The sequence below is a fragment of the Dipodomys merriami genome, unplaced genomic scaffold (genome assembly GCF_024711535.1).
Source record: "Dipodomys merriami isolate MVZ:Mamm:240054 unplaced genomic scaffold, mDipMer1.0.p SCAF_1, whole genome shotgun sequence".
In the NCBI taxonomy this organism is placed as follows: domain Eukaryota; kingdom Metazoa; phylum Chordata; class Mammalia; order Rodentia; family Heteromyidae; genus Dipodomys; species Dipodomys merriami.
Window position 1 is genome coordinate 2,835,508 of NW_027202270.1, and position 22,380 is coordinate 2,857,887.

At 51.8% G+C, this 22,380-nt stretch overlaps 1 protein-coding gene across 1 annotated transcript in view; it reads left to right on the forward strand.

Moving 5' to 3' along the window:
* Positions 1–22,380, forward strand: part of Col6a3 (collagen type VI alpha 3 chain) — an 80,505-nt gene that overhangs the window by 38,273 nt on the left and 19,852 nt on the right. Inside the window, exons 9-27 of the mRNA XM_070010921.1 lie at positions 1,237–1,842; positions 3,908–4,522; positions 5,964–6,563; positions 7,275–7,612; positions 9,417–9,495; positions 10,522–10,667; positions 12,041–12,133; positions 12,640–12,693; positions 13,546–13,617; positions 15,137–15,163; positions 15,270–15,314; positions 15,424–15,477; positions 16,088–16,150; positions 16,748–16,813; positions 17,272–17,325; positions 19,688–19,723; positions 20,231–20,293; positions 20,831–20,893; positions 21,858–21,920. Coding sequence (XP_069867022.1) covers positions 1,237–1,842; positions 3,908–4,522; positions 5,964–6,563; positions 7,275–7,612; positions 9,417–9,495; positions 10,522–10,667; positions 12,041–12,133; positions 12,640–12,693; positions 13,546–13,617; positions 15,137–15,163; positions 15,270–15,314; positions 15,424–15,477; positions 16,088–16,150; positions 16,748–16,813; positions 17,272–17,325; positions 19,688–19,723; positions 20,231–20,293; positions 20,831–20,893; positions 21,858–21,920 — 3,137 coding nt within the window. The remainder of the gene's footprint in view (positions 1–1,236; positions 1,843–3,907; positions 4,523–5,963; positions 6,564–7,274; positions 7,613–9,416; positions 9,496–10,521; positions 10,668–12,040; positions 12,134–12,639; positions 12,694–13,545; positions 13,618–15,136; positions 15,164–15,269; positions 15,315–15,423; positions 15,478–16,087; positions 16,151–16,747; positions 16,814–17,271; positions 17,326–19,687; positions 19,724–20,230; positions 20,294–20,830; positions 20,894–21,857; positions 21,921–22,380) is intronic.

Below are 22,380 nucleotides of genomic sequence, written 5' to 3' on the forward strand. Positions count from 1 at the left end.
CTGGTCCGCTGGAAGCCTCGCGGAGAGCTCGGCTAGGGAAGAGGCTCTGGAAAGTGGGAAGATCACTTTTGAGTTTGCTTGAGGCTGAGAAGTGTCTCCGCTGGCAGGAAGAGCAACTGGCTTTCATGAGCAAAGTTGATTCGATTCCCCTTCCCAGGCCTGGGACCCACGGAGGGTCCCAGTGACCTGAAGGAAGAGAGATGAAGATATATCCACACTCAGTAGAGGCCAGCCCAGGGCCTGGGTTCTGATCTTTTGTGCAGGTCCTGGGGCTTGACCACAGGACCTGGGCACTGTGTGTCGGTCTAAGGATACAGCTGTGCTGCACCACGCCTTCCATCTTGTCTGCTACAATGCAGACCAGCGAAGGTCAAGACCACATTTCAGAGAGGATAAAGGAGTTTATTACTGGCAACCCAAACCAGGATAGTGCCAGAAAGAAATTCCAATCCCAAGGGAAGGGAAATCCTGAGTTTTATATAAACTGGTTACACACAAAACAGGCATTAATCAGGCATACAAAAAGTCAGGCAGGCTGGCATCCACGTCTGACCAGGTGGGCAATTCCTTTCTAGTTGGGCAGAAATCATGACATCCTCTTGCTACCCCTTCTGCTGTTACTAAAGAAAATGCCTGTGGGCTTCCTGCTATGGATTCTGACAGCCTTGCCTTGTCTGTCCCCCAACCCATGTTCCAGCAACAGCCCCACTGGGCCACTTTCTGTCGGCTGCATGGAGGCCCCATTCTGGAAGCTGGATGCTGTGAAGTCCCTTCACGGGGAGGGGTAACTTTGTCTACTTCACGTCTTCTCTGAACCCAGCCTAATCTGTCTCCATCCTTGTCCTTGCTCAGAATGTGCTCCTGCCCAGGGGCTGACGCTTAGGTGCCATCTTCCTGGGTCTTCAAGCAGCATCTACCTTGATCAATGGGCAGCATCTGCATCGGTGGTTGTCTCTTCTTCCTTGTGTCCCCCTCAGATGTTAGGGATGCAGCTCTAGTTTCTGCCTCCCTTCCAGCCACTCTTCCTCAATCCTTTGCTGAGCCCTCCTCTTCCTCCCACCTGTAGACGTTGAGGTGTGCAGGACTCACTCCTTCCGCTGATACCTTCACTCCGGCAGTTGCTGGAGGTCCTGTGATCTGTCCAGTGGTGTTTCCAGGACCAGTTAGAAGGTAGTCAATAGCACGTGCAGTTTTGTGCCAATGAAGTTGAAGGTCACGATCCTGTTTGCTTCACAGATGTTGGTAGCAAGAAAGACGTGGTCTTCCTCATTGATGGGTCTCAAAACGCCAGCCCCGAGTTCCAGTACATCCGCACGCTGATTGAGAGGATGGTCAACTACCTGGACGTGGGCTTTGACACCACCCGCGTGGCAGTGATCCAGTTCAGCGAGGATCCCAAGGTGGAGTTTCCACTGAACGCGCACTCCAGCAAGGACGAAGTGCAGAGCGCCGTGCGCAGGCTGAGGCCCAAGGGCGGGCAGCAGGCGAACATCGGCGGTGCCCTGGAGTACGTGCTGAAGAACATCTTCAAGAGGCCCCTGGGCAGCCGGATCGAGGAGGGCGTCCCGCAGTTCCTGGTGCTCATCTCCTCCAGGAAGTCTGACGATGAAGTGGACGACGCGGCTGTGGAGCTCAAGCAGTTCGGGGTGGCCCCTTTCACCATAGCCAGGCACTCCGACCAGGAGGAGCTGGTGAAGATCTCCCTGAGCCCCGAGTACGTGTTCTCGGTCAGCACCTTCCGGGAGCTGCCCACCCTGGAGCAGAAACTGCTGACGCCCATCACCACCCTGACGGCCGAGCAGATCCAGCAGATCCTGTCCAGAACTCGCTTCCCTCCCCCAGGTGAGGCCCATGGGCAGGGGTGGGAGGAGGGGGGGAGGTGGCTCTGCTCCCTAACTTGGTATAAAAATAATAGGCTCAGGGGTCACACCACTCACGGTAAGTGAATTCACAAGGAAGGCAGTGCCCCTTCCTTTTTACCCAGTCCGTGGCCACCAGCCAGAGACCACCAGGACACACCTGTGGCTGAGCAGAGTGACACTGTCACTGTGGCACAGGAAAAAGGAGGCTCTCAGTGACAGGGCGTGAGTGTGCGTCTGGCTGTCCTGTGGAAGGCTGGTGGAGGCGGGGCTCTGGCCTGGACTGGGGGTGGGAAGTGGAGCTAATTCTGCAGTCTGCCACACTCAGCCGTCACCAAGCAGGGAGGCCTCGGTGGAGCAGCCTCGGCTCCTATTTGGGGTTTGGGACATGATGGTTTGGCCAGTGCCCTCCTCTGGGTGGCTGAGCTCCGGTCCCAGCTCTGGTCCCAGCTCTTGCTGCCAGGTTGCTTTCACACACAGTGGTTGGGGAGTGCTGATGGTCTGTGGATGGCTTGAGCTCAGCAGAGCACCCCAAGGCTGTGTGTTCTGGGCCTGCTCCCAGTGAGAGGGTGCTTTCCCTTTCATCGGTGAATGGCCCGCTGGATGACCAGCCTGACGGCCACTGTGCTGTTTTCCATTGCATATGGGTGAATGGTATTGAGCGGCAACGCTATTCAGTGGTATTTGAGAAACATCTAGAATTCTAAGTAATAGGAAAATGTGGATCATCTTCCCCAAGACACTTTGATAAACGTTGTTGGATAATTTGATTTCATTTTTTCAGAACTTCAAAAGGTTGGTCGTACAAAGGGGGTTGCCATTTAATGTGTCATTTTGATGAACTTACACACCTTGAGTATCCCTCATGCAAGACGTTTGGTTCAGAAGTGGTTTGGATTGGGATTTACTGAGATTTTGGAATATTAATGTGTGCATGATGAGATACCTCGAGGCTGTAACCCAAGTCTGGACACGAATTCCGTTGTGTTTCTCATACACTTCATGTGCACAGCCTGAAGGTGATGTCATGTGATTGAAGTAAAAACATGGAATTTTCACTTGTGGGAGCCCTCTGTGCTTTGGGACTATGGAAGATTTTGGATTCTGGGATTTTGAATCAGAGATGCCTGACCTGTGGTTTAAAAAAAAAAAAAAGAGGAACTCGTGAGTAGAAATAGGGGAGATAATAGTTTTAAAGCCAAATCTGGGACTAAGTGCCCAAGATTTTTGGTTGAGGAGAAACCCGAGGCAGCCAGTAGTTGGGGCGTGCCAGGGTTATACACGGCATATAGCATTGCCAAGTGGAGATGGGGCGTGGAGAGGCAGGGAGACCCACAGGACCCTCAGGGCTGACCGTGAGACTCCTGCGGGAGGGTGGGGATACGCCACAGCGGTCTCTGTCTCTCCCTTCACAGCAAAGTCACTGGCCTCACCGATCACGAGCCCTTCAGTGGCTACAGTGTATGACTGCAGCTCGCAGAGCAGGATTCGTGTCTAAATGCTACAGACCTTTTAAGTAGCAATAGTAACCCAGACTATGAAGCTCAACTTAAAGCTAGCTGAGAAAGAAAATGGTTTAGAGAATTTAAAGTAGCCCATGAAGTAGAAATTCTTTTTGGTGATAAACAGTCCTCTTGGTTTTGGTTTTGTTTCTTTTGTTTTGGTGCCAGTTTCGGGGCTTGACCTCTGGGTCTCCTACTCTTGCTTGGCTCTTTTGTTCAAGGCTGGAGGGCCACCACATGCATCGTGCCTCCACTTCCAGCTTCTTGCTGGTTAATTGGAGACAAGAGTCTCATAGACTTCTCTTTCCAGGCTGGCTTTGAATGATGATCCTCAGATCTCAGCCTCCTGAGTAGTTAGGATGACGGACGTGGGTCCCCATGCCCAGCTCAGCATCTGGTATTTAATGACTAATTTCCAAAAGCCTGAATGAGAATCGCAGGCACATGGGGACATCATCCTAACCATGGCACAACATAAGGCAAACTTGAGAAAGTACAGTGGGAAGTAGAGAGCTTGCTGAGCCTTCCTCCTTTGTGTATCTGCAGCAGTGGAGAGTGACGCGGCTGACATCGTGTTCCTCATCGACAGCTCTGACAGCGTGAGACCCGACGGCATCGCTCACATTCGAGACTTCGTTAGCAGGATTGTCCGAAGACTGAACATTGGCCCCAATAAAGTGAGGATCGGGGTCGTGCAGTTCAGCAACGACGTCTTCCCAGAATTTTACCTGAAGACCTACAAATCCCAGGCCACCGTGCTCGACGCCATACGGCGCCTGCGGTTCAAAGGGGGCTCTCCACTGAACACCGGGAAAGCCCTGGAGTTTGTAGCAAGGAACCTGTTTGTGAAGTCGGCCGGGAGCCGGATAGAAGACGGGGTCCCCCAACACCTGGTCCTGTTTCTGGGTGGGAAATCCCAGGATGACGTTTCCAGGTTCTCCCAGATCATCAGCTCCTCAGGGATTGCGAGTTTAGGAATCGGAGACCGGAACACTGACAGAACAGAACTGCAGACCATCACCAACGACCCCCGGCTGGTCTTCACGGTGCGGGAGTTCCGAGAGCTCCCCAACATAGAAGAGAGGGTGGTGAGCTCGTTCGGACCCTCTGGAGCCACGCCTGCGCCTCCAGGAGTAGGCCCGCCCTCTCCTTCAAGACCAGGTAAACATCTTTAAAATAATAGTAATAATAATAATAATAACAGTAATAATAAAAGACCAAGTATGAGCTCTGTGACCCAGAACTACACAGTGGAAGATCACAATTATTAGAATGAAAAAAAAAGCAACAACTTTTCAGAAACACTCTTACTATTCTCAGGGTTGTTTCTACAGCTGATATTTGAAGTGAAATACTGGAAGATTAGTTCAGTTGAAACAGAAGAGGGAAGTATATCCCCCAAAGGACCATGGCCCTTTGTCTCCATCCCTTCTGAGGTCACCTGTAGCTGGAAGGCTCTATACGGCGATCGAGGGTACTGTGTTCCTTGACTCTCAGGATAAGATGGCGTCTGTAGAGTCAGCCAGTTGGTCGCCTACTGAGTACGGCTCTGATGTCAGTCCATTACCAGTGGCAGGATTCACCCTGACCCCAGGCCCAGTCCAGGCTGACCTCCTTCCTGAGTTAATCTGACCATCAGGGCCACGCACCTACAAGCTTCTTGCCCACGCTCCCCTCCCCTGTGAGCGGCCACGCATGGGCTGGACCCCTCTGCCACACGCGTTTCCTTGCCTTTCTTCTGGGTACAGAGAAGCATGTGGGCCTCTTGGCTTTCTTAGAGGTTCTGCATTCCTGTTTTGCTCCATCATTGGCTGCTTTGCCTGGGTTGCCTCTAGCACACGCCGTATCTCTCACACTGTCTCCAATTTCCCCTTTCTGTTCAGTTTCCTCTAGTTTTCAAAACCCAGAATTGGCCCTCACATGCTGCGGATTTTCTGCTTTTAAGAAGCACTGACGCAGCCCTCTGTATGTTTAGAGGGTTTAGCTCTCATTCTCCAGTCTGCCTCTCTTAGCACTTCCTTGCTCTGTCCCTCAGACATTCCCTCCCCCACTCCTATAGATACTACATTTTGCTATTGATCAGGAAGAAATAGTTTAATTTTTTTTCTGTCTGTTGTGGGGCTTGAACTCTGGTCCTGGGCGCTGTCCCAGAGCAATTCAGCTCAAGACGAGCACTTTACTATGCTGAGCCACAGAGCCACTTCCAGTTTTCTGGTGGTTCCTTGGAGATAAGAGTTTCATGGATTTTCCTGCCTGGGCTGACTTGGAACTGTGATCCTCAGATCTCAGCCTCCTGAGTAGCTAGGATTACAGGAATGAGCCAATGGTGCTTGGTTATATTGATTTTTTTTTTTTTTTTTAGCTTGCAGACCATCAAACCCAGGTATCCACTGAATTCCTGGCATAATCCAAGGTTGTGTGGGACAACTGAGATTTGGCATCACTGAGTGCTCTTGTCTCCTTTCCTTTCACCTTCATGTTCTTGACATAATCTTTTGGGGCTGGGTGATTGACTAGAACAAGGGTTTCAACTATCAGTCAATTATTAGCAAGGTCTCGTATCCGTTGTTTTGATTTGTATTTTGTGTTTGATCTCTTGTAGAGAAGAAGCAAGCAGACATTGTGTTCTTGCTGGATGGATCCATCAATTTCAGAAGGGACAGCTTCCAGGAAGTGCTCCGCTTTGTAGCTGAAATTGTGGACACGGTTTATGAAGAGGGTGATTCCATCCAAGTAGGATTGGTCCAGTACAATTCTGACCCCACGGATGAATTCTTCTTGAAAGATTTTTCCACCAAGAGGCAGATTATCGACGCCATCAACAAAGTGGTCTACAAAGGGGGGAGACACGCCAACACCAGGGTGGGCATCGAACACCTGAGGCTCAATCACTTTGTGCCGGATGCCGGCAGCCGCCTGGACCAGAGAGTCCCTCAGATCGCCTTCGTGATCACCGGAGGGAAGTCGGTGGAGGATGCTCAGGACGTGAGCCTGGCGCTCACCCAGAAAGGGGTCAAGGTGTTTGCAGTGGGTGTGAGGAACATCGACTCGGAGGAGGTGGGAAAGATAGCTTCCAACAGTGCCACGGCCTTCCGAGTGGGCAACGTCCAGGAGCTGTCGGAGCTGAGTGAGCAGGTCTTGGAAACTCTGCACGACGCCATGCACGAAACCTTATGTCCCGGTGTGACCGATGTTTCCAAAGGTAATCCCCTCTGGGGTTATAGACCCCTGGGTGTATGTTTTCAGACTTTTCCTGTGGAGAGTAGATGGATTTTAGTGCTGGCCTAGGGATTCTTCGAGCATTTGGCTACTTCAGATACCAACTTACACACACACACACACACACACGGGTTGGGTCAGATGACCACTGTTGGAGAATGTTCTTCCAAGATAAGAATAGTTGACCACCTTTTTGCCCTTATAAGCTCAAGATATTTTCTCTTATTAGGTGGTTCCTTAAATAATTCAAATTCATTCATTCTCCTGTTGGATCAAAACTTTGAGGTCAGAGCTTTCAAACACCTGTTGTATGTTATTACATCAAAATCGATGAACACTTCCAAAAAGAGAAATCATACATTAAAGTGGTTCGCCACTGTGGATCCTCACATCCTTCATCTGTCCCTCCCTGTGAGAGAAGGCAATCTAATTGCTTCTCAGAGCTCATACATGAAAGAGCTCTTCTTTTTCTGTTTCTTTTTTTTTGTCCAAGAGTGGGGACTTGAACTCAGTGTCTGGCACTTTCACTCATTGGCTGGTGCTCTAGCACCTGGGCCGGGCCTCCAGCCCTAAGCTCTTCTTGCTCTCACGCAGTGTGATAACTCATATCCAGGGCAGTGCCTGTCACTCTTAAAATAGAATTCTTCCCGTCAGCTTCATCTTTGTGCTCATGGTCTACATTTCTCCTCTCCAGCTTGTAATGTGGAAGTGATTCTAGGGTTCGATGGATCCAGAGGTCAGAATGTGTTTATGGCCCAGAGGGGCCTTGAGTCCAAGGTGGATGACATCTTGAATAGAATCAGTCAGATGCAAAGAATCAGCTGCAGTGGCAGCCAGCTGCCCGTCGTGCGGGTGTCGGTGGTGGCCAACACGCCAACGGGGCCCGTGGAGGCCTTTGACTTTGCCGAGTACCAGCCAGAGCTGTTTGAGAAGGTCCGCGGCATGCGCAACCAGCAGACATACGTCCTCACGGCCGACACGCTGAAGCTCTATCAGAACAAGTTCCGACAGTCCTCGCCCGACAGCGTGAAGGTAAGCAGCCCGGGGTCTGTCCAGGGAGCCCCGAGTCATTCCTATACACACTGTGTAAGTGGGGTCTGTCCAGGGAGCCCCAAGTCATTCCTATACACACTGTGTATGTGGGATCTGTCCAGGGAGCCCTGAGTCATTCCTATATACACTGTGTACGTGGGGTCTGCCTAGGGAGTCCTGAGTCATTCCTATACACACTGTGTACGTGGGGTCTGCCTAGGGAGTCCTGAGTCATTCCTATACACACTGTGTACGTGGGGTCTGTCCAGGGAGCCCCGAGTCATTCCTATACACACTGTGTACGTGGGGTCTGTCCAGGGAGCCCCGAGTCATTCCTATACACACTGTGTACATGGGGTCTGTCCAGGGAGCCCCGAGTCATTCCTATACACACTGTGTACATGGGGTCTGTCCAGGGAGCCCCGAGTCATTCCTATACACACTGTGTACGTGGGGTCTGTCCAGGGAGCCCCGAGTCATTCCTATACACACTGTGTACGTGGGGTCTGTCCAGGAAGCCCCGAGTCATTCCTATACACACTGTGTACGTGGGGTCTGTCCAGGGAGCCCCGAGTCATTCCTATACACACTGTGTGCATGGGTCTGTCCAGGGAACCCAGTCCCAAGTCATTCCTATATACACTGTGTACATGGGTCTGTCCAGAGAGCCCTGAGTCATTCCTATACACACTGTGTATATGGGGTCTGTCCAGGGAGCCCCGAGTCATTCACACTATGCACGTGGTATCTGCCTAGGGAGCCCTGAGTCATTCCTATATACACTGTGTATGTGGTGTCTGTCCAGGGAGCCCCGAGTCATTCCTGTATATACTGTGTACAAGGGGTCTGTCCAGGGAAGCCCTGAGTCATTCTTACACACTGTGTGCATGGTGTCTGCCAGGGAGCCCTGAGTCATAAGCACACATAAGATTGGGCTGTTACTGTCCATGCTGAGCAGTTCCTCATTTATGAACCCATGGTAACTTCATGTTCTGTCTTCCTCATCTTGCCAGTCTTGTGTAAGAAACCTAGGGAGCCAGTAACTAAGCTTGAGCTGAGTTTATGATAATCTCTAGTTTAGTTTTGTTTCTACCCATTCAATATGGTCTGTTGTCTGCCTCTATTTCTATTTCCTCTTTGTTTCTCCATTTATACAACACACACACACACACACACACACACACACACACACACACACACACACACACACACACACACACACACACACACACACACAAGGTTCCCATTCACACAGTGAACTAGGTTGCTAAGGTTGCTCTTATATTATACCACAGCTATTGTGGCTTAAACCACAATAAACTTGGGTTGCAAGTTTGACACTAAGATGCTGTCAGAACTGGTTTCCTTGGAAGCCTGTGTCTTTAGAGGCCTCACAGGGTCCTCTCAGTGGCCTAATGTGCTTTTGTCACAAGGACACCAGAAGCTCTGGGTTGAGGGCCACTCCATGTTCCATCTCTAACGTACTGGGGTCATGCCTTCACTGTCTAGATTTTGCAGGATCCAGTTCAGCTCAGGACAGATGCACATTTCATGCACACAACCTGCAAAAAGAATGCCTCTGTTTCTTATTCTCAGTGTTGTTTGCACTTTTTGAAAACAAATCCAATGGTCAAGCGCACCCCTTTATTTTACACTTTGTTACACAATATTCTTCATCTTGGCCTTTATTTCTGCAGCAGCAACATGAAGGACTGGACCCAACCATAGCCTCTCAGCTGCTCTTGATGCTCTGTGGCGTTTCTTTTCAGTCTAGCCAGGGCCTTGACTCATCTTTGGCTTGCAGGTGGTGATTCATTTTTCTGATGGAGTGGACGGAGACCTGGCTGACTTACACAGAGCTTCCGAGGAGCTCCGACAAGAAGGTAGATTCTGGGGCTTCCTAAATACGAGGAGCAAGGTCAGGCCACATAGGGCCTACCATTCTGCCGAGAAGAAGCTCTGTGGTAGCAGAGTCCTCGGAAGCCGGGGAGGGGGTCCTGCTGGAGGGTTCTTCCTTCATTGTCTACTGAGGACTGGAGGATGAGGCTAACGACACTTCCTCCTTCTGACCATGGGCAGCTTTAATTCCAAGTCCTCGCACAGGAGTGCAGGTGTGAACACCTATGCAGATGGCAGACCATCTCACACGTATGGTTCTCTTTGCAAAAGAATGGATGTATCGGTTCATTTAAGTCCATCACACACACCAGGAATTAATGTACAAACAAAAGAGATTGCTGCATGGTCAGTGGCCTTTATCACATATCAAACAATAATAATCTAAAACAATATAAATAATCTAAAAATCTATACATAATCTAAAATAGATGCATAATGTGAGCACACTTGCCAAATGCCCCACGGTTGGGTAAGCAGCATACAGCTATGCATCTGTGCTTTGGGAGTTTTTAATCCTTTTTGAAAACATGGCTGCCAAAGAGCAAACATTTAAGAGGGAATCTATGGAAGCAAACTATGTTAAGAATGTTCTACCCATAGCTTATTTTTTTTCCAGCAATGGCAGGAAACTGCTGTTCTCTGGTGTGAGATGGGAGAGTGTTCCGGTTCTTCTGTAGCACTCTGTTGTGTGGGGCCAGGGTTTACACACGTATGTGACATGCTGTCTGACTGTTACTTCCCATGCTGGTAGTAAGGCCATTACACACCCTGAGGAGGCCTTTGGTCTCACCTGCTCAGAGCACCAGATGTGTTTGGCGTAAAGCTACATTTATACTGACGTGGTTCTTTAAAGTAAAAAAGAAATCCAGGGATGTAGCACCATGGTGAGCACACAGAGTTCTGGGTTTGACCCCCAGCACCAACACGCAATGAAACCAAACCAAACCAAAGTCAGGAGAAAACTGGCGTCTGGCCCTGGGCGACGCTCTGGAATGGGTCTTTCCTTGTAGGCGTCCGGACCCTGATCCTGGTGGGCCTGGAACGGGTCGCCCACATGGACCAGCTGTCCCAGCTGGAGTTTGGACGGGGCTTCATGTACAACCGGCCCCTGAGCCTCAACTTGCTTGACTTGGACTACGAACTCGCGGAACAGCTGGTGAGCTTTTGTTTTTAATAGGCTTTTTCTACACGATCTAGTCTAGATACTATAATTTTTGGCATCAGGACTATGAAGCCAGTTATGGCCTGGTGAATGGGGGAGGGGCACAGTCAATGAAAGTGTGTGATGGTGAACCGGGGAGGGGCTGGAAATGAGTGGGGGAGAGGTTGGGGTGAGTGGGGGAGGGTGGGTGGTGGATAATTCACTTCCTACTGCCCTGAGGGAATGGTGCTGTCATGCAGCTGGAATCGTGGTGGGCTGGCACATGGGTGTGCAGGTTTGCTGGCATGCTAGAACTTCCTCTGCTCCCACGAGGCACAGCTAAATTCCTTTGGTGTCATTTAACTCCTGGGATTTCTGAGAGTACAGAACATCAAGACTGACCACCTGCTGTCAGGAAGGAGACAGGAAAGCGTGTCCACAGGAGGGTCTACAGATGAAGTGACACACGGGCCCAAGGCCGCTGCAGGCGGAGCTCTGCCTTTATGGCCTTTTCCTGTGGGTTCCTTCCTGGTGAGAGGAGTCCTGGGAGGAGGCGCTCTGTGCCTCACCCGCTCAGCCCCTCTCAGCGGGAGGAGTTTACACAGAGCAGGGTGGTGGAGCGGGGCTGGGGGACCTCAGCTGTTCTTGGGTATCGGCATCCGTGGGTGATAGTGAGGTGAATGGGACGGCCTTCCTCTGCCCTTCCCCCGCCCCCCGCCTTCTTCCATGGCTGGCATTCAAAGGTGGGAGCAGTGGGGTCAGTTTCAGGGGGGCAGTTTCAGAGCACTAAGAAGCTCATTGCACAGACACACCTGTGACCACTGTTACTGATTAGATGGAGAGGTGCTTGGGGTGTGCCCTTTGCCCTATGAGGTCAGGGGCTGGAGTAGGGAAGGAGGGTTGGGGGTGTCTGGTGTGGTGTTAGAGGTCAAGCCTGGAGTGACTGTGTCACTTGTCTGGGGGCTGGAGGCCTCACTCTGCCTCTGGAAGCTCAGGACTCCCTCCAGGCTGGGGGCTGATGTCTTTTTTGGGACTCTGATACAGCTCTGGGGACGGAGTGCCACAGCGCTCCTATCTGAAGCCCTAACCTTGTATTTGTAGGCATTGTATTTATAGTTGAAACGAATAGAACAGCCTTAACATTTCCAACTTCAATGCCAGGGTTAGAAAGTTCTAGAAACAAAGCCGGGTCTAAGAGGACATTTACCATGCTCGGTTGCTCTTCTATCAGTGATGACTCCTGCCTGCCCAGCTCTGCAGAGCCAGCGATCCGCGCGGTTCCATCTTCCACTGTGACATTTGCGCAATAAGCTGTGACCATTGGTACCACGTTGCTATGTTTTGGCCAAGTCTTTCTTGAGATCTAAATTTGATTTTCCGTTTGGTAGGACAACATCGCTGAGAAGGCGTGCTGTGGGGTTCCCTGCAAATGCTCTGGAGAGAGGGGAGACCGCGGACCCATTGGCAGCATCGGGCCGAAGGTAGGGTGGCTTCAACCCCGCTTCTTAGCACCTGTGGCTGGACTTCAATGTTTCACTGGCTGATGACTTTTCAAATGGCCAGCTTGGAGGAGAGGAAGGAGGCCTGTCCCCCGCTGAGGACAACGGGTCCAAGGTGCAGTGACAGCCAGCTTCTCCTCTCCTGTGGGAGGAGGGAATTTGTTCTCTAACTCACAGGTTCTGCATGTCCAAAGGCAGTGTTAAAACCAGCAGGTGCACAGTAGCACCAGTGGGCTAGTCAGCCTTACCAAGTGACCCTCCGTCAGTGGGAAACCAACTGGCTTTCTTGGTAAAGTAAGAACCTCAAAGAACAAAAGTAATACCATTGAAATAGTAAGAGGAAGAAGCGACGTTCAGCTCCAAGCATGCTCAGAGCCACACTAAAACGTAGTGCTGCTCACCAAAGTCACGTGCAGGTATGGCCGATGACACTGCATGGAGCCATGCTGGCCCGGGGTCTAACCAGAAACCCGTGTCCTTTGTTTCAGGGCATTGCGGGAGAAGATGGCTACCGAGGCTATCCTGGAGACGAGGGCGGCCCTGTGAGTGGACGTTGCTTTGTTCCTTTGTTCTCACCTCCTACTGTCCCCCACATTTGGGATTCTGTTATGGGGCTCATTCCCTAGGCAGTTGCTGGTGATGGCTTTCTCATTAGGAGAACATTTATTTTCCAGCTTCCCTAACAACTATGCTTGGATTTCTCCACTAGAGAAAACAGCAGCGTGCTCTGCACCTATTAGGTAGAGGGGTTGTGTACGGTCCAGTTCAGAGGGAGGGACTAAGTCAGAGAACACGGAACATGGCATCTGCGGTGTCTACTAGTGAAAGATGTGCAGGCAGAGGTGGGCATCAGGAGGGTGGGGAGCAGGGACAGAGCAGGGCTGTGGGTCACCCTGCAGGGCTTTCCCAGCCACCCATGTCCAGGGCCCAGCAGGGGAGGGGAAGAGCAGGGCCTGGGGTGATAGGGCCGAGGTCTGAGAGGGAGAGAGAGAAAGATGCGGGTTTGAGAGGTTTTGAGAGCTTTGAACAAGTTCTAGGCCTGAACACATGATACCAGTAGTCCTGGGGGCAGGTGGAGATGTCTTCAGGCCCCAGGCTAGGTTCTGGGCATCAGGGCTGAGCCTTGGCCCTGCAGAACAGCTGGGAACCATGCACACGAGGAGGGGTCAGGCCGAGGGAGCCTTCTTGCAGTGGGGGCCCAGTGCCCCCCGTGCTTGTCCTGCTGGGCAGCTTCAGCTCTCCTCAGGCCTGGCACGGGGTGTTGAGGCTCCTGGGTGCTCAGTACGGTCACATTGAACTCCAGTCCTCCTTCAACGTCATTCTCCAGCAGGCAGACCCCGCAGAGACACAGGATGAGGAGCCGGGTTTGTCAAACGCCTTTGTTTCCCCAACAGGGTGAGCGAGGTCCGCCTGGTGTGAACGGCACTCAAGGTTTCCAGGGCTGCCCGGGCCAGAGAGGAGTCAAGGTACTGTGTGGGACTGGGAGGTCTGACGTGTGTGTGTGTGTGTGTGTGTGTGTGTGTGTGTGAGACACTCACACAGCTTCTCCAAGGGCCCAGGAGCAGGGCCACCAGCCCAGCTTCTCTGTCCAGCAGCCAGAGCCTCTTATCAGGTGGGGGCTCCACTCCAAGTCATATGACAGGGCCCAGCACAGCTGGAAGGCAGCCTGGGAGTGGAGACATAGTTTCCTATGGAAAGGCAGAGCAGCCAGGAGACAGTCAGGAGGGTGCTGCATGGAGCCTGGGCCAAGTGGTCTGGGGCCTGTGCCCCGGGGATGGGGGTGGGGGAGCCAGAATGGGCAGCACAAGGCTTCCAGGCTGCCAAACTGCCAAACTGCACTCTTCTCACTGATGTTTTGGAGCGGGTGCTGAGGGATGAAGTATCAAGACACAAAGCTGGGGCTGGGAAGGTGGCTCAGTGTCGTAGAGTGCTTGCCTTGCATGCATGAGGCCCTGGGTTCGATTCCTCAGCACCACATAAGCAAAAAGAAAAAAGCCGGAAGTGGCGCTGTGGCTCAAGTGGTAGAGCGCTAGCCTTGAGCTGAAGTGCTGAGGGACAGTGCCCAGGCCCAGAGTTCAGGCCCCACGACCGCCCCCCGCCTCCAAAAAAAAGACACAAAGTTAACAAAGCTGGCCTTTGCCTTCGAGCTTCTTTCCTGGCTTTTGGAGTTACCCCTCCTGCCCAGGGAGCCAGGAATCAATTGATCGTTGAGATCCAGGCAGACTAACTTTGTAACACCCCATGGGATGGCAGCACAGATGGACTCCCTGTGCAGAGGGGATCTCTAATAGTGAGGTTTCCGGGCTCTGGGATGTATTAATAGTGAGTTTTCCAGGCTCTGGGGTACATTATTAGTGAAGTTTCCAGGCTCTGGGGTGTATTAACCGTGAGGTTTCTGGGCTCTGCAGTGTATTAATAGTGAGTTTTCCAGGCTCTGGGGTACATTATTAGTGAAGTTTCCAGGCTCTGGGGTGTATTAACCGTGAGGTTTCTGGGCTCTGCAGTGTATTAATAGTGAGGTTTCCGGGCTCTGTGGTGTATTAATAGTGAAGTTTCCAGGCTCTGGGGTGTATTAACAGTGAGGTTTCTGGGCTCTGCAGTGTATTAATAGTGAGGTTTCCGGGCTCTGTGGTGTATTAATAGTGAAGTTTCCAGGCTCTGGGGTGTATTAACAGTGAGGTTTCTGGGCTCTCAGTGTATTAATAGTGAGGTTTCCGGGCTCTGGGTGTATTAATAGTGAGTTTTTCAGGCTCTGGGGTGCATTAATAGTGAAGTTTCCAGGCTCTGTGGTATATTAATAGTGAAGTTTCCAGGCTCTGGGGTGTATTAACAGTGAGGTTTCTGGGCGCTGCGGTGTATTAATAGTGAAGTTTCCGGGCTCTGGGTGTATTCATGTGTGGGTGAGGGGCATCCCTTGGGCTCTTCTTCCCCAAGGAACCAGCCATGTAGGAATAACTGGTGTCACCCTGTCCCTTTACCTTCCAGGGCTCTCGAGGATTCCCAGGAGAAAAGGTACCCGTGTTTATTTGCTTTTGGCATTGAAAATGTTCCCACTATTTCTTATGTCCCCCTTTGCCAGTGTAGTTTCTGGCACTTACATGTCTGCCTTGTTCTTCAGGGTGAATTGGGAGAGATCGGGCTGGATGGTCTCGACGGTGAGGAGGTGGGTGATATTACCTTCTAGGTCCAGAGATCCCCACAGCTGTGGCAGTGAACAAATGGTCTATGGGTGCCGCTGTGCCAGGCATGAGTGTTTCTCGCTGTTTTTGCAGGGAGACAAAGGCTTGCCGGGTTCTTCTGGAGAGAAAGGGAGCCTGGGAAGGAGGGTAAGTGCTTCCATGGTGCTGTCCCTCCCTGGACAGGTATCGTCTGTTCTCTGTGTGGCAGCAGCCTTCTCCGACCCCTGCAGGTGTGCCGGGGGTCCCCCGCATCTCCTATCTGCTCTTGCACACCCTGCGGTGTTTTCTGATTGGGCAGCCTGCTCCCGAGGGCAGGGACTAGGTTGGTTTTGTTATAAACACATCTCCATACAATGTGTCCCCAATTCATACTTGTGGATTAACTGAAGAAATACCATCTATTTGGAAGTGATTTTTACCTTTATGCAAAACAAATAAATGCCCCACACTCTTATGTCCAGAGTTTACAAAGTGAAGAAGGTGATTTTTCAGGGCAAGATAACCAAGTTGATGACCAAGTCCAGAGTGCTTTTGTGTCACATGAGCAGGACTACATAATAAAATGGTGTTGTGATGCAGCTTTCAATAAGTGGGTGCATTTCAGGAGCTGCTCGGCCAAAGGAGCAGAGCAACCATTTCATTAAATGTCTGTATTTCCTAGTGACAGGATGTGAACCTGAACTAGCCACAATAACACTGGTCAACAAACCTGGAAACACCTAATTTTTTCAATTTTCTGGTTGTGTATCTTGTGTAGGGTGATAAAGGACCAAAGGGAGACAAGGGAGAGAGAGGAGATGTTGGAATTCGGGGTGATCCGGTAAGGACAGTTTGCTTATGGGTTTCTTCAACACGTGCCTGGGGAATAGAACTGTGGGAGAAGATGCAAAGAAGAATCTTTCTTTTGGCATAGCTTTGGGATGTATTGATAAGCTGTGTGCTTTCCCTTTTCCTATACCCTTGGGCTACAAAGCTAACTCTTGGCAAGCTGTGCCTAAGAACCTCTTTGGTTCCTCAAAGGCCCTCTTGGCACTCTGTAAATTTGCTGTTAGAGAAGAAAACCATTTGCAGCACTCTTCATTTTGTAGCTCTGTAAACCATTGAAAGAAAATGACCATGGCTGCTTTGGCCTCTCCCCCAGGCCTTCTCCCTCTAGGGCTGAGGATGGCACCAGCGAGCCTGGGTGTCTGCCCCTGGCTACCTTGTTGGGGCCAGAGAGGTTTGCAGAGCCCGAGTTCAGGCTTTGTCAACATCGGCTGGATGTTATCTGGCGGGGTGTGTGGGGGGGGGCTGGCTTAAGGGAGCACCTGTCAGACCTCGCATTCATAATGTCACTGATACATTTTGGAGAAGCCAACCCAGCAATGGTGACTATCTTTGCCTGGGCGGCTCAGTTCGCATCCCTTGTTCCTCTCAGGGTGATTCTGGACGCGACAGCCAGCAGAAAGGACCCAAAGGAGAGACGGGTGACATCGGCCCCATGGTACAGTGCACCCCATTCAGACGTTCTCCTTGTGCTCAGGGACAAAGACATAGCGGGCACATTGACTCCCCAGTCCAGGCTGTGGGCACGGCCTTTGAGTGCCACGGAGTCGCTGAGTGGAGCAGTGTCCCCATGAGGCTGTTGCATGTGTGCTGGGAAAGGAAGCCTGGAGGGCTTCCCTAACCAAGGGAGGCTGCGGCTGGGCAGACGTGCCACTCAGATACCCAGGGCAAGTGCTGTCTAAGCCACCTGCTGCTCAGATACCCAGGCAAGTGCTGGCTAAGCCACCTGATGTGCAGGGAGCACTAAGTCTGCTCCGCTCACAGTGCGCCCTGTGACTCCCTGTCCTTTTCAGATGACCCCTCCCTTGGGAACTGACGGACCCTTTACCTGCAGTGTTTTGGGCAACACTCCACAGACACACATTTTCTCTCTCATGCCATTTTTCCTCACACCAGGGTCTTCCAGGAAGGGACGGTGTAGCTGGAAGCCCGGGAGAACCTGGCAAGAATGTGAGTACCTGAGGGCTCTGGAAGGCAGTATGGGGGTGCTTAACAAGAGCCAGCCTCCCTGCCAGGTCTTGCCTGGTGCAGTCTCACCAGCTCTAAAGGGGAACCCAAAGGGATTTATGAACCAGGTCCTGCACTGTGCTAACAGAACATGAGAGGCTTGGTAATTAGAAAGGAGCAGAGGTCTTCGGCACCCCTGCGGGTGATGGGGGTCTGGACCAGTGGGCCTTGTGCACGCTGAGCCACACCCAGCCTGTCCATATTCCAGCCTATCTAGTTGGGCCACGGCCCTGGAGGCTGTGAGGGCTGAGGCCCCAGTTCCAGTCTCCAGCAAGGGTCTTCGTGCTGCATTATCCTATGGTGGAAGGGAAAAGGGCAAGCTTGGATTGCTACCCCAATAGTGCTGTTTACAGAAAACGTTAATTCTTAGGATTTACTCCTAGTTTTTCTTCCCTTCCCCCTCAAGCTCATGTCTTTTCCCTCCCCGTCACAAACCATACACCCAGACACAGGTCTTTGAGGCCTTTCAGTTATCTGGCCGGTTCTTATCTCATTAAGTAGTTTAAGAATCCAGGTGGAAAGCCTGGTGGTAGTGTTTTGTGGGCCACCGTCATTCACACGGAGGTGGCTGCGGCTGTTTGAGAGCATTGCTTTCTGCAGCTGCGTCTGGGAGGTTGGGGATGTCTTTGCAGGCTTATTTCATACCTTGTCTCGCACTTGTGGTGAAGAAATGCAGAAGTCCAGGTGACATAAATCATCCCCATGAAAACGTTTGAAAGCTTCCAGGACCCAGATGTGCAGAGAGCAAGGTCCCTGTGGCTGGGGGGAGAGGGTCCCTTTACGGGGAGATCCAGGAAGGTTGTGACCCTCAGGGGAAGTTGAGCACGCTGATAGGGGCCTGGGACAGGTCTCTGTTCAGAAAGAAACAGCACAGAGCTGGGCAGCTGAGAAGATTCCCTCTATCTCTCTGATCCTCTGTGGCATGTTTGGGCCCCAGCAGCTGAGTGGCCAAGGTGCGGGGCTCCCGAGAGGGACTAGTACCTCCCCTGTAATCACTTACCACAGGGTTCATTATACTTCTAAACCCATTAACCAGCAAAAGTCAGAAACCCTATCTTAAAAAGTTGAGGACTTTGGATGAATCCTGCTAAGATGTACAAAGGGAGAGCGTGAGGACACCCTCATCAATGGTTGCAGTGGGTGATTACAACTCACAAGTTGGTTTCAAGGAATGATTGAAAGCATTGCAGTGTATAGAATTGGCTTTAAAACCGCAGGCCAGGTAGGGCCTTGGGTTTGAGTTCTGTTATAGACAAGGGCTCTGGGGGTCTGGCTAGGGGGCTCATTGAAGCAGTACATTTGTTATCAGGGTGAGGGCTGGCTGAGAGGTCTTTTGTCCCTTCCCTGGGATGCAGATGCACCCCCTTCCCCGCAACCAATGGGTTAGATCAGTCTTCAAGCCACCATGCTGGGGCCTCCTCAGTACCCTAGTCAATGAGCCCTTGGGTAGCAGTGGACTCTGATTGAATTAGAGACTGGCTTCTCTGGGAGGGACCAGGTGGAACCAGTACTCTGTACAGGTGGAGAGTAACCAACCCCTAGGCTTACCCATGGAAGGAGTCTGAGTTCTTTTATTAGTGTGGCTGGCACTCCAGCAAATGATGGCAGAGGTCACTGCGGCAAACGCCGGGGCTGGTCCACTGGGAGTGGAAAATGTGGTTCCTGGGTTGATCAGTGGAAGAACAAGCCTAAAACGTAGTTGGCACAGGTCAGGCTCTGGAGTGCCAGCCTCTGATGGTGTAAAAACCACCCAGGACATCCCAGGTTCCCACGCCACCCTTTACCTCCGAGGAACCAAGGGGCTGCTTACAAAGCTAGCCCTCCTGTTTGCAGGAAGGGCCACCTGCAGAGCTCTGGGAAGGCACAGCCCAGGTTTTAGGCTCATGTGTGTGCATTTGGGATGCTTTGCTTGACTGAGCGGGAGTTGTACTTGGACAGGGCCATCTGGTGAACTTGGGACTCGGCTCCACCATAATGAACGTGTTCCATGGTGGCTCAGTGCAGTTGGGAAGATGGCCGCCAGGCTCATTTCACAGTCCTCGTTTGAAATTGGCTGGGCCCGTGTAGCCAGAAGGAGGCATTGTTTTGCTTGGCCTGTCTGAAGTAATTCTCACAACATTCACTGGAGACTTAGCAGGAGCCACATGGGAGGGAATTCTGATGGGAGTTTCCCTAGAGCTACCAGGGCCTGGGTTCTGGCCTTAGACACAAAGGTGGAGACCAGCAACGGATGGATGTTAAGGCGTAGAGACCCCATGCCAGCACCCCTGCCTGCTCCTGACAGCTTGTGTGACTTCTCCCACAGGGAGGCTTTGGCCGAAGGGGACCCGTGGGAGCTAAGGTGAGTCTCAGGATTGGTGTCCCTGTTCTTCAGCCCTACTGTCACTCACCCAGACTCTAAGGAGACTGAAGGAACACAGCTAGCCCAGGATTGAGACCTTCCACAGGCTGCGGTGGCCTCGGATGAAAGGGCCTGTGCCTTCTAGCTCACCATTGCCTCTACCTCAGCCCCTTCTATAAGGTCTTTGAAATGACCAGGGCTAAGGGGTTGGTGACCGGCAGGGAAGATGGCCGAGCAGGTGAATCCCAGGCTTTCTCGTATGGTGTGCCCAGGCAGGCTTCGGTCTAAAGTATCTTCCCTCCACAAAGCCATTTTGAGGATCATGGGAGGAGAGGGAAAGGACTAATTGCCAGCACAGCGCTCGCTGCTCTACTCGGGGTCTCACTCTGGGGTTGCAGTGTTTGTCACCTGTGACCCCAGGGGAGCTGTGTTTCCCCCGGATGTGTCCCTAGTCCAGAACTGACTGTAGATCTGAGGGCTGATGTTCCATCTTCTCTTGTCTCATAGGGAAACCGAGGAGGTCCGGGCCAGCCAGGATTCGAAGGAGAGCAGGGGACCAGAGGAGCCCAGGTCAGTCCGTAGTGACTGCGTGCCTTGTGATATTTCCCCACGTGCCACAGTATTGTCGTCATTTAAATTGAGATGCTGCTCACACAACGCAAAATTAGCTCTTTCAAAGCGAATGACCGGGAGTCCTGGGAATACATCATCATGTTGTGCAATATTGTGAAATACTTTTATTAACCTCCAAGGAGGCTGTGTCCAGAGCCTCTCCTCAGCCCTCCACCCTGGACGCTGGGCACCACTATTAGATCTTCCTTTGTTGCGCACACTTCATAGCCATGGAATCATTTCACAGGTGGCTTGTTTTGTGTTTGGCTTTTCTTGTTGAATTATCTTGTGCTTCAGCCACGCTGTGGTATTTATTAGAATTCCATTGCTTTCAATGGCTGGGCAAGATTCCATTGTGAGGATATAGTGCAGATGATCGATTGCTGGGCCTTTGGGTTTCCCCGCTTTGGCTACCAAGAATGGGTTTCATTTGTGGAATCCTCATGGAGAGCAAACTCCACAGCTCTTGCCTAATGATGACCTTTTACCCTGCAGGGCCCGCCTGGTCCCATTGGTCCTCCAGGCCTGATGGGGGAGCAAGGCATACCTGGATCTCGGGTAAGTCTGTCTCTCTCCAACCCAGTGTGAGCTAAACAGTGCAGCAGAGCCAAAGAGGCTGAGACTCCAGGGTTGGTGTGTTATAGACAGGCCTGCCCCTCAGCCCGACCCTGGCTGGAGTCAAACTGGGTCCTCACAGTGATTGGCTACAAAACCCCAAGGAAAGGAGAGACCCCACTTCTTGGTGCCCTGGAGTCCCGATGCCACTCCTTCCAGATGGAGCCTTCCCAAACCCACCCAGGGTGCTAAAACAAGGGGACCATGTGAGAAGCCCTAGGATGGGACTGTATCAAACCCAGGCTGCCGAAATATGTAGGCTGTGTGAAGTATTTTGTGTTGGCCCCTAGAGATGGTCCCTTCTGCTAGAGATTGCCATTACTTTTCTTAAGAAGTCCCTCATCCTCAAATTCAACACAGAGGGTGGACCTTAAGAGTGCTAGGATCTACCTCAGACTTCAGCATGCTGATGTGTCAGCTATTGGCTGTGAGGGACAGAAATACCCTTCTACTGATGGCCTGGGATGGAGGGGGCCAGGCTCTGTCTATCCTGGGGTGTATAGGCTGTACCCCATCTTATGAGTTACTCTCATTTATCGATTTATTCATCGACTCAGCAAGTTTTCAGCTATCTGCCTACCTCAGCGGCTCTGTGTAGGGAGTAGAAGAGTAGAGGAAACCAAGTCATGAGTCCAGGGGCTGGAAGTCTGGCTGGGGTCCTGACAGGCACACGCAGACAACGGCAGCATGCATTCCTGTGTACAACTTAGCCCTGAGACGTCACACCAGTATTGCACATCTGCACAAGTCCCTTCAGGAGTTCTTTGTATTTGTGGTAGCACTGAGCGTGATCTCACATCCTGGGGCTGTGGAAGCACAGGCTGCCAGCCCTGAGGGCCGAGGTGTCACCCAGGGTCCTTCAGCAGGGACAGCTGGGCACTTCATGCCACCCTCTCTTGTGCTGCAGGGAGGTGGAGGCACCGCTGGGGCTCCCGGAGAACGTGGCAGAGCCGGTCCTCTGGGAAGAAAGGTTTGTCTGCAGGAAGAAAAAGCTTTGCTGAGCGCCGAGGCCTGTTCACGTGCATCCCGAACACCTCATCTTGTCAAACTGGCTTGATTTGCACATCTCCTTCCCCACCCCCTCGCTGGTGCCACTCCACTCTCCCCATGGATCCATTCCACCAGCAGTGTCACCGTCCCCCCTCCTGTCCCTGCGTGTGAGACTGGCTTCCTCCTGCTCAACCCCCTCCGCCCCACAGGGTAAATCTACCCAGTGGTAGCTTCTGTGGCCTCGGAGTCACAGAAGGGATGAGTGTGAGGCATCCTGGGCTCTTTCCAGGAGTCACCATGGGAATGTTACGACTGAACAAACACATGCATGTGTTATTTTTAAATCAACACAGGATAACTGTATATATTTATGGAGTAGAGTGGGACAACGGGATGCATGTATATAATGTAACATGATAAAATCAGGGCAATCAGTGTTA